This window comes from Somniosus microcephalus, chromosome 18 (genome assembly GCF_052327205.1).
Source record: "Somniosus microcephalus isolate GS21.2 chromosome 18, FLI_Smic_1.0, whole genome shotgun sequence".
Taxonomy (NCBI): Eukaryota; Metazoa; Chordata; class Chondrichthyes; order Squaliformes; family Somniosidae; genus Somniosus; species Somniosus microcephalus.
In genome coordinates this window covers 73,638,585-73,649,553 of record NC_141004.1, presented here as the reverse complement: position 1 = coordinate 73,649,553, position 10,969 = coordinate 73,638,585, and the positions used below count along the sequence as shown (strand labels likewise).

The 10,969-nt window shown below is 49.7% G+C and overlaps 1 protein-coding gene across 2 annotated transcripts in view; it reads left to right on the top strand.

The window, feature by feature from the left end:
* Positions 1 to 692: 692 nt before the first annotated feature.
* LOC147105383 (choline/ethanolaminephosphotransferase 1-like) overlaps positions 693 to 10,969 on the top strand; it is a 55,372-nt gene continuing 45,095 nt past the window's right edge. For both annotated transcript variants that reach the window (XM_086011682.1, XM_086011683.1), the window contains exon 1: positions 693 to 1,412. In XM_086011682.1, coding sequence (XP_085867808.1) covers positions 1,044 to 1,412 — 369 coding nt within the window. In that variant the 5' untranslated portion in view covers positions 693 to 1,043. The remainder of the gene's footprint in view (positions 1,413 to 10,969) is intronic.

The following is a 10,969-nucleotide window of genomic DNA, read 5'->3' as shown; positions in this document are numbered from 1 at the left end:
TCTGATGCCCCCAGTGCCTGATACCCCCAGTGCCTGATACCCTCAGTCTGATGCCCCCAGTGCCTGATACCCCCAGGCCCTGATACCCCATATCTGATGCCCCCAATCCGATACCCCCAGTCTGATGCCCCCAATCCCTGATACCCTGTCTGATGCCCCCAATCCCTGATACCCCGTCTGATGCCCCCAGTGCCTGATACCCCGAGTCTGATGCCCACAATCCCTGATACGCCCAGTCTGATGCCCCCCAGGCTCAGCTACCCCCAGTCTGATGCCCCCAATCCCTGATACGCCCAGTCTGATGCCCCCCAGGCCCTGCTAACCCCAGTCTGATGCCCCCAGGCGCTGCTCTCCCCAGTCTGATGCCCCCAGGCCCTGCTACCCCCAGTCTGATGCCCCCAGGCCCTGCTACCCCCAGTCTGATGCGCCCAATCCCTGATACCCCCAGTCTGATGCCCCCAATCCCTGATACCCCCAGTCTGAAGCCCCCAGGCCCTGTTACCCCCAGTCTGATGCCCCAGGCCCTGTTACCCCCAGTCTGATGCCCCAGGCCCTGTTACCCCCAGTCTGATGCCCCAGGCCCTGTTACCCCCAGTCTGATGCTCCCAATCCCTGATACCCCTAGTTTGATGGCCCCAGTCCCTGACACATTCTGCCACGTGCTTAGTGTCTGGCCCCGGCTTAAGTCCGTCACTTCCGGGGCCGACCGGTTGACCCGCGGGGAGTGTTTCCGGGGCGGAGGCCTGTGTCCAGGGAAACGGTAACGAACGGGGAGTCCTGGAGCCCGGCAGTGAGTGAGGCCCGGAGCCCAGCAGTGAGTTGGGGGCGAGGCCCGGAGCCCAGCAGTGAGTTGGGGGCGAGGCCCGGAGCCCAGCAGTGAGCGGGGGGCGAGGCCCGGAGCCCAGCAGTGAGTTGGGGGCGAGGCCCGGCAGTGAGTGGGGGGCGAGGCCCGGAGCCCGGCAGTGAGTGAGGCCCGGAGAGAGCGAGGCCCGGAGCCCGGAGAGAGTGGGCCCTGCGGTTGCGAGTGACCGAGCGCCGGCTCCATGAGCGCGCAGCGGCGGCCGGCGCGGCGGAGTGACGGCGGGGAGGGGAGCCCGGAGCCGACTGCTGCCGCCCTCCGGCCGGGCCGCGGGAGCCTGGCGAGCCGGAGTGCAGGCCCCGGGCTCGGCCTGGGTCTCCGCGCCCTGTTGCAGCAGCCCCTGTCCCGGCAGCAGCTGAAGCGCCTGGAGGAGCACCGGTACCGGAGCGCCGGGGCCTCGATGCTGGAGCCGCTGATGCAGGTGTGGTGGGAGTGGCTGGTCCGCCGCCTGCCGCTCTGGGTGGCGCCCAATGTCATCACCATCACCGGCCTGGCCCTCAACGTCTGCACCACCATCGTCCTCATGGCGTACTGCCCCACCGCCACCGAGCAGGTAAACCGGCAACATCCGCAAGAGCTACTTGTATATGTATGTGTAGAATATATTACACTGTCCGACCACTTCCGGGTTGATAAACGTGTAGAATCTATAGGAGGTGCTTCCAAATGTATAGTATCTGTTGCACTGTCTGACCACCAGACAGATAATAAACATATAATCTGATATACTGTAAAATATATAGGCTACGTTGCACTTCCTGATGGCAACTGGGCAAGTAAATGCTTAGAATCTATAGGCTATGCTCTAAAATATATAGGACACGTACTTGTATAGAACACACCGGATATAATCTCGTCTGACGGCCATGTGCAGGTAAACCTATAGAATCTGTAGGGTGTGTCCTAATATATAGGATATAGTACACTGCCTGGTGGCCATCGGACAGGTGCCTGTGTAGAATGTATATGATATACACTGCCACAGCAGGTCACCAATGAATATATAGAATATAACACTGCCTGACCGCCACAGAGCAGGTAACTAGATAGGATAGATAGGATATAATGCATTGCATGACCTCCACAGAGCATGTGACATAGAAACATAGAAGATAGGAGCAGGAGTAGGCCATTCGGCCCCTCGAGCCTGCTCCGCCATTCAATGAGATCATGGCTGATCATCCAAACTCCGTACCCTGTCCCTGCCTTCTCCCCATATCCCTTGATCCCTTTAGCCTTAAGACTACAGGAGGGGACTGAAGGCCGACAAATCCCCGGGGCCTGATAAACTACATCCTAGGGTACTTAAGGAGGTGGCCCTGGAGATAGCAGATGCTCTAAGGATCATCTTCCGGAACTCCATTGACTCGGGAACAGTACCCGTGGATTGGAGGGTAGCTAATGTTACCCCAATATTTAAAAAGGGGGGTAGAGAGAAAGCAGGGAATTATAGACCAGTAAGCCTTACATCGGTTGTGGGCAAAATGCTAGAGTCCATTATTAAGGATAAAATAGCGGAGCACTTGACAAATGGGGAAAGGATCGGACAGAGTCAACATGGATTTACAAAGGGTAAATCGTGTTTGACTAATCTGCTGGAATTTTTTGAGGAAGTAACTGGTAAAATAGATGGGGGAGAGCCAGTGGATGTGGTGTACCTTGACTTCCAGAAAGCCTTCGATAAGGTTCCACACAAAAGATTATCATGCAAAATTAAGGCTCATGGGATTGGGGGCAAAGTATTAACGTGGATAGAGAACTGGCTGGCGGATAGAAAACAGAGAGTTGGAATAAACGGCTCGTTTTCGGAGTGGCAGGCAGTGACCAGCGGGGTGCCGCAAGGATCTGTCCTGGGACCCCAGCTGTTCACAATATATATAAATGATCTGGATCAGGGAATTGGATGCAATATTTCCAAATTCGCTGACTACACTAAACTAGGAGGAGGGGTGGGCTCTGATGAGGATGTCAGGAGGCTACAATGCGATTTGGACAGGTTGGGGGAATGGGCGGATACGTGGCAGATGCACTATAATGTGTGGATGAGGGTAACGCAGTGGATGTGGTATACATGGATTTCAGTAAGGCCTTCGATAAAGTCCCGCACAGGAGACTGGTCAAGAAGGTAAGAGCCCATGGAATCCAGGGTGCCTTGGCACATTGGATACAAAACTGGCTTAGTGGCAGAAGGCAGAGGGTGATGGTCGAAGGTTGTTTTTGTGACTGGAAACCTGTGGCCAGTGGGGTACCACAGGGATCGGTGCTGGGTCCCTTGCTGTTTGTGGTCTACATTAATGACTTGGATATGAATGTAAAGGGTATGATCAGTAAATTCGCGGATGATACTAAAATTGGTAGGGTGGTAAATAGCGAGGAGGGTAGCCTCAGTCTGCAGAACGATATAGATGGGTTGGTCAGATGGGCGGAACAGTGGCAAATGGAATTTAACCCGGAAAAGTGCGAGGTGATGCACTTTGGGGGGTCTAACAAGGCAAGGGAATACACAATGAATGGTAAGACCCTAGGCAAGACGGAGGGTCAGAGGGATCTGGGTGTGCAGGTACACAGATCCCTGAAGGCGGCGGAACAGGTGGATAAGGTGGTAAAAAAGGCATATGGGATACTTGCCTTCATTAGCCGAGGCATAGAATATAAGAGCAAGGAGGTTATGATGGAGCTGTATAAAACACTGGTTAGGCCACAGCTGGAATACTGTGTGCAGTTCTGGTCGCCACACTACAGGAAAGATGTGATCGCGTTAGAGAGGGTGCAGAGGAGGTTCACCAGGATGTTACCAGGGCTGGAGCGCTTCAGCTATGAAGAGAGACTGGGCAGATTGGGTTTGTTTTCCTTGGAGCAGAGGAGGCTGAGGGGGGACATGATTGAGGTGTACAAAATTGTGAGGGGCATAGATAGGATGGATGCTGAGGAGCTTTTCCCCTTAGTAGAGGGGTCAATAACTAGGGGGCATAGATTCAAGGTAAAGGGAGGGAGGTTTAGAGGGGATTTGAGAAAGAACTTTTTCACCCAGAGGGTGGTTGGAGTCTGGAACTCACTGCCTGAAAGGGTTGTGGAGGCAGAAACCCTCACAACATTTAAGAAGCATTTGGATGAGCATTTGAAATGCCATAGCATACAAGGCTACGGGCCAAATGCTGGAATATGGGATTAGATTAGACAGGGCTTGATGGCCGGCATGGACACGATGGGCCGAAGGGCCTCTATCTGTGCTGTATTACTCTATGACTATGGGTTAAATGGCAGCCAGCACTGATTTGTTAAAGGCAGATGGATACAAAATTGGCTCCGGGACAGAAAGCAGAGAGTAGCGGTGAGCGGTTGTTTTTCAGACTGGAGGGAAGGATACAGTGGTGTCACCCAGGGGTCGGTATTAGGACCACTGCTCTTTCTGATGAGTATCAATAACCTGACTTGGGTATACAGGGCATCATTTCAAAGTCTGCAGATGACACGAAACTCGGAAATGTAGTAAACGGTGAGGAGGATAGCAACAGACTTCAGGAGGACAGAGACAGACTGGGGAAATGGGCAGACACGTGTCAGATGAAATTTAATGCAATAGTGTGAAGTGATGTATTTTGGTTGGAAGAATGAGGAGCTGCAATATAAACTCAATGGTACAATGTTAAAGTGGGTGCAGGAAGAGAGACCCGGGGGTGGACGTACACAAGTCTCTGAAGGTGGCAGGACAAGTTGAGAAGTGGGATGATTGGCTTTATAAATAGAGGCATAGAGTACAAAAGCAAGGAAGTGATGCTAGAAATCAGTGGTTAGGCTGGAGTATTGTGTCCAATTCTGGGCATCACACTTTAGGAAGGATGTCATGGCCTTGGAGAGGGTGCAGAGGAGATTTACTAGAATGGTACCAGGGATGAGGGACTTCAGTTATGTGGAGAGACTGGAGAAGCTCAGATTGTTGTCCTTGGAGCAGAGACGGTTAAGGGGCGATTTAATAGAGGTGTTCAGAATCAGGAAGGGTTTTGATAGAGTAAATAAGGAGAAACTGTTTCCGGTGGCAGGAGGATGGATAACCAGAGGACACCGATTTCAGATAATTGGCAATAGAACCAGAGATGAGATGAGAATTTTTTTTTTTTACACAGTGAGTTATGATCTGGAATGTGCTGCCTGAAAGGGCGGTGGAAGCAGATTCAATAACTTTCAAAAAGGTATTGAAGCCGCCAGTCATTGGTTGGAGTGTGCCTGCCTTGGTTTTGTCACTCAGCAAGTTCTGTGGTCTCTGTCTCACTGGCGACTGCTTTTAGAGGCAACCTTTCCTGCTCTGCGTTGTCAGTTGAGTTTCATTAATGTGTCTTTTTCTGCAGTACATCCAACTGAAAGCACTCACCAGGACAACTGTAGATTCTGTCCTTCAGATTCTGAGGGGGATTGACAGGGTAGATGCTGAGAGGCTGTTGCCCCGGCTGGAGAGTCGAGAACTCTGGGGCACTAGGTGAAGGGGTCGGCCATTTAAGACTGAGATGAGGAATTTCTTCACTGAGGGTTGTGAATCTTTGGAATTCTCTACCCCAGAGGGCTGTGGATGCTGAATCGGAGTATATTCAAGGCTGAGATCGATAGATTTTTGGAAAGTGGAATTGAGGTCGATGATCAGCCATGATCTTATTGAATGGCGGAGCCGTGTGGCGGAGCAGGCTCGAGGGGCCGTGTGGCGGAGCAGGCTCGAGGGGCCGTGTGGCGGAGCAGGCTCGAGGGGCCGTGTGGCGGAGCAGGCTCGAGGGGCCGTGTGGCGGAGCAGGCTCGAGGGGGGCGTGTGGCGGAGCAGGCTCGAGGGGGGCGTGTGGCGGAGCAGGCTCGAGGGGCCGTGTGGCGGAGCAGGCTCGAGGGGCCGTGTGGCGGAGCAGGCTCGAGGGGGGCGTGTGGCGGAGCAGGCTCGAGGGAGCTCTGAATTTAGTTGCCCTGCCTTTCCCCCCCAGTGGGAATGTACTTCAACTGTACCTGAACTATTTCCCCTTTAAAGGCAGTCCATTGCAGCAGACACGGTGGCATAGTGGTTAGCACTGTTGCCTCACAGCGCCAGGGACCCGGGTTCAAATCTGGCCTCGGGCGACTGTCTGTGTGGAGTTTGCACATTCTTCCTGTGTCTGCGTGGGTTTCCTCCGGGTGCTCCGGTTTCCTCCCACAGTCCAAAGATGTGCGGGTTAGGTTGATTTGGCTATGATAAATTGACCCTTAGTGTTAGGGGATTAAATACGTGGGGTTACGGGGATAGGGTGGGATATGTGTCGGTGCAGGCTCGATGGGCCGAAATGGCCTCTATCTGCACTGTGGGGATTCTGTGTGATTCTGGAACTGAATTTGATACAAGAACTTTGGTTTTTATTTGAGAAGGAAAAATACTATACAATAGAATAATCTTAACACTCTAACAAAATGGGGAAACACTTCGACATACACGAGGGAAAAATTACAGTAGACAAATACTTCACCCCTCCCAATCCCAACTTACTAGCTAAGTTGGACTCTAAAGGACCAGGGATAATGTTCACCAAACGCAGGAATAGTTTGTAGAGTGGGAAAACTTGCAGATCTTCGGTTTCTTGTTGGTCGCGGTGGCCCAGTATTACCTGGTTGGCTTCTGGTAATATTTGGTTGTTGGTTTCGTGGGGCCCTTGGTGCTGCAAGGTGTCCGATGATGTGTTACAGTACTTCTTCTTCGAGAGAGAGAGAACTGCTTCCAGATGCTTGCTTCTGAAACCGCCAAGTTTCGATGGTGTTTTAAACTTGAACGATGGGTCTCTCCTTTCTTCTCGAACTGGTTGAACTTTCTGTTGAACTCCTTCTGCTGAACTGTTCGAACTGATCGAACTCGTCGAACTGATTTCTTGTGGAGACAGGTCTTTAGTTTATACTAATTGAGGCCTGCTTATCTGCCCGCCAAATCAGTTTCGGTTCATTGTTAACGAGCCCGCCCAAAAATTTAACATTGATTGGTTCCATTTATTTAACTGGTTTCGGGATTGTCCGTCGAAACCTAGATTGGCTTTAAATGACTGTTTAATCTTTGGTCCGATTAGTGCGTTTTGTCTTCTCCTGCTGGGGCCAGGGTCCCTTTTGTTGATCAGTGGCATGTACTGCATTGTGCATACTCTTGATGGCTCTGTAATTTTGGTGGGAACTGCTCTTCTGTAGGCCTTTTGTCATTTATGTGAAATGTCTGAGACAGCCCAGAACATTCCCAGGCAGTTTGGCCTATGCCAATACTCAAACTGTTTGTTTTACAGAGGCCCATCCCAACTCCTTTGTCGCAGCCTTCCACAGGCCTGGACATGCCCTTTTAAAATAACCAAAATCCTGGGGTTTTAACTTTAAGCCCCTTTTTGGCCCAACATTCTTTAAAACAGTCCAACAATCTCCTCTTTGGGGTAATCTTGGTTTGAGGGAATCTGCAGAATTTTGCAAACCTTACACTGTCCTTTTCCATAGCTAATCTAAACTTTATGATGCTATGATCACTGTTCCCAAAATGTTCACCTACTGACACTTGACCTACCTCATTCCCCAGAACCAGAGCCAGCAATGCCGCCTCCCTTGTCGGGCTGGAAACATACTGATCAAGAAAGTTCTCCTGAATACACTTCAGAAATTCTTATCCTTCTCTGCCCTTTACTCTATTAGGATAGTTGAAGTCCCCCATTATTACTCTGTAGTTCTTGCTCCTCTCTGTAATTTCTCTGCAAACTTGCTCCTCCATATCTTTCCCACTAATTGGTGGTCTATAGAATACACCTAGTAGTGTAATGGCACCTCTGTTATTTCTTAACTCTAGCCATATAGATTCTGTCCCTGACCCCTCCAGGACATCCTCCCTCTCCAGCACTGTAACATTCTCCTTAACCAATACTGCCACTCCACCTCCTATCTTTCCTGAACACCTTATAACCAGGAATATTTAATATCCAATCCAACCCTTTTTTGAGCCAGGTCTCAGTTATTGCCACAGCATCATATTCCCATGTGGCTTGCAGCTAACTTACCTTGTTTACCACATTCTGTGCATTCACATACATACACTGTAAACCCATCTTAGAACATCCTGTATTCTCTCTTAGTTTGACCCCTGTCATTTCATGTCATAACATGCCCTGTATTTTATCTCTGATTTCAATTTGTGGTTTCTGCAAACTGCATTTTGGAGACGTTCTCTGATGACAAGGTTGCTCTGCAGTGGAGAGATTCTACATTGACTGGTTTCAAAGGTGAAATGAGTCACACCTCTCTTGATAAACTGCCTAACTAATAGCGGATGCAAAGACAACTCTGGTGATAGAAACAATTAATATTCATTACTGGACCATCCACTCTTGTTGCATTTGGAGATCCTTGGTTGTCCCTTGAAATGGGGTGGGTGAGGTGGATGGGGAGAGTCACTGCCTAGTCTATTTTTGCATTTTACTCAGTCGTTGAAGTTTACTTTCATCGACAGCCCTATCGGCAGAGGTCGCTCAGTGTAAGGATGGGATGCTTTTACCAGCTCATCACTTCCCTTGTCAATATTTGGATTTCGACCAAAATAATCGGAGGACTAAGTGAGTTTGTCTTTTCGTATGAAAGGCCGGCAATTTCCTGACAGCTGCTCTGGCTCCGGCACCGTGAGTTCACCATAACTTTGCCAGCCTCCCACCTTGTACCATAGAAACATTGAAGATAGCAGGAGTAAGCCATTCGGCCCCTCGAGTCTGCTCCGCCATTCAATGAGATCATTGCTGATCATCCAAATTCAGCACCCTGTCCCTGCCTTCTCCCCATATCCCTTGATACCTTTAGCCTTAAGAAATATATCTAACTCCTTCTTGAATATATTTAATGAATTGGCCTTAACTGCCTTCTGTGGTAGAGAATTCCACAGATTCACCACTCTCTGGGTGAAGAAATTCCTCCTCATCTCTGTCCTAAATGGCTTACCCCTTATCCTTAGACTGTGACCCCTGGTTCTGGTCTCCCCTGCCATTGGGAACATCCTTCCTGCATCTAGTCTGTCTTGTCCTGTTAGAATTTTATAAGTTTCAATGAGATCCCCTCTCATTCTTCTAAACTGCAGCGAGTATAAGCTCAATCTCTCTTCATACGTCATTCCTGCCATCCCAGGTATCAGTCTGGTGAATCTTTGCTGCACTCCTTCCATGGCAAGAACATCCTTCCTCAGATAAGGCGACCAAAACTGCACACAATACTCCAGATGCGGTCACACCAAGGCCCTATACAACTGCAGCAAGACATCCTTGTTCCTGTACTCAAATCCTCTTGCTACGAAGGCCAACATACCACTTGCCTTCTTAACCGCCTGCTGCACCTGCATGCTTACCTTCAGCGACTGGTGCACCAGGACACCCAGGTCTCGTTGCACTTCCCCTTCTCCCAATCTATTGCTGTTCAGATAATCTGTCTTCCTGTTTTTGCCACCAAAGTGGATAACCTCGCATTTATCCACATTATACTGCATCTGCCATGCATCTGCCCAATCACCCAACCTGTTCAAATCATACTGGAGTTTCTCTGCATCCTCCTCACAGCACACACACCCACCCAGCTTTGTGTCGTCTGCAAACTTGGAGATATTACATCTAGTTCCCTCGTCTAGATCATTAATATATATTGTGAAAATAGCTGGGGTCCAAGGACCGATCCCTGCGGTACCCCACTAGTCACTGCCTGCCATTCGGAAAAAGAGCCGTTTATTCCAACTCTTTGTTTCCTGTCTGCCAACCAGTTCTCTATCCAAGTCAATACCTTACCCTCATAACATAAGAACATAAGAAATAGGAGCAGGAGTAGGCCATACGGCCCCTCGGGCCTGCTCCGCCATTCAATAGGATCATGGCTGATCTGAATCTAGACTCACGTCCACTTCCCTGCCCTCTCCCCGTAACCCCTAATCCCCTTATCTGCTAGGAAAATGTCTATCTCCATTTTAAATTTATTTAATGTTGCAGCTTTCACAGCTCTCTGGGGTAGCAAATTCCATAGATTTACTACCCTCTGAGTGAAGAAGTTTCTCCTCATCTCAGTTTTGAAAGGGCAGCCCCTTATTCTAAGATTATTCCCCCTAGTTCTAGTCTCACCCATCAGTGGAAACATCCTCACCGCATCCACCCGATCAAGCCCCCTCACAATCTTATATGTTTCGATAAGATCGCCTCTCATTCTTCTGAACTCCAATGAGTAGAGTCCCAACCTACTCAACCTTTCCTCATACGTCAACCCCCTCATCTCTGGAATCAACCGAGTGAACCTTCTCTGAACCGCCTCGAGAGCAAGTATATCTTTTCTTAAATATGGAAACCAAAACTGCACGCAGTATTCCAGGTGTGGCCTCACCAGTACCCTGTATAACTGCAGCAAGACTTCCCTGTTTTTATACTCCATCCCCCTTGCAATAAAAGCCAAGATTCCATTGGCCTTCTTGATCACCTGCTGCACCTGCATACTAACTTTGTGTTTCATGCACCAGGACCCCCAGATCCCTTTGTACTGTAGCACTTTGCAGTTTCTCTCCATTTAGATAATAACTTGCTCTTTGATTTTTTCTGCCAAAGTGCATAACCTCACACTTTCCAACATTATATTGCATCTGCCAAATCTCTGCCCACTCACTTAGCCTGTCTATGTCCTTTTGCAGGTTTTTTATGTCCTCCTCACTCACTGCTTTCCCTCCCATCTTTGTATTGTCGGCAAACTTGGATAAACTCCATAAACTTCAGATCATCCAAGACTCTGCTGCCCGTGTCCTAAATCGCACCAAGTCCCGTTCACCCATCACCCCTGTGCTCGCTGACCTACCGTGGCTTCCGGTACGGCAACATCTCAGTTTTAAAATCCTCATCCTTGTGTTCAAATCCCTCCATGGCCTCGCCCCTCCCTATCTTTGTAATCTCCTCCAGCCCCACAACCCTCCGACCTCTGCGCTCCTCCAATTCTGGTCTCTTGCGCATCCCCGATTTTAATCGCTCCACCATTGGTGGCCGTGCATTCAGCTGCCGAGGCCCTAAGCTCTGGAATTTCCTCCTAAATGTCTCCACCTCTCCACCTGTCTTTCCTCCTTTTAAGATGCTTCTTAAAACCTTGGCC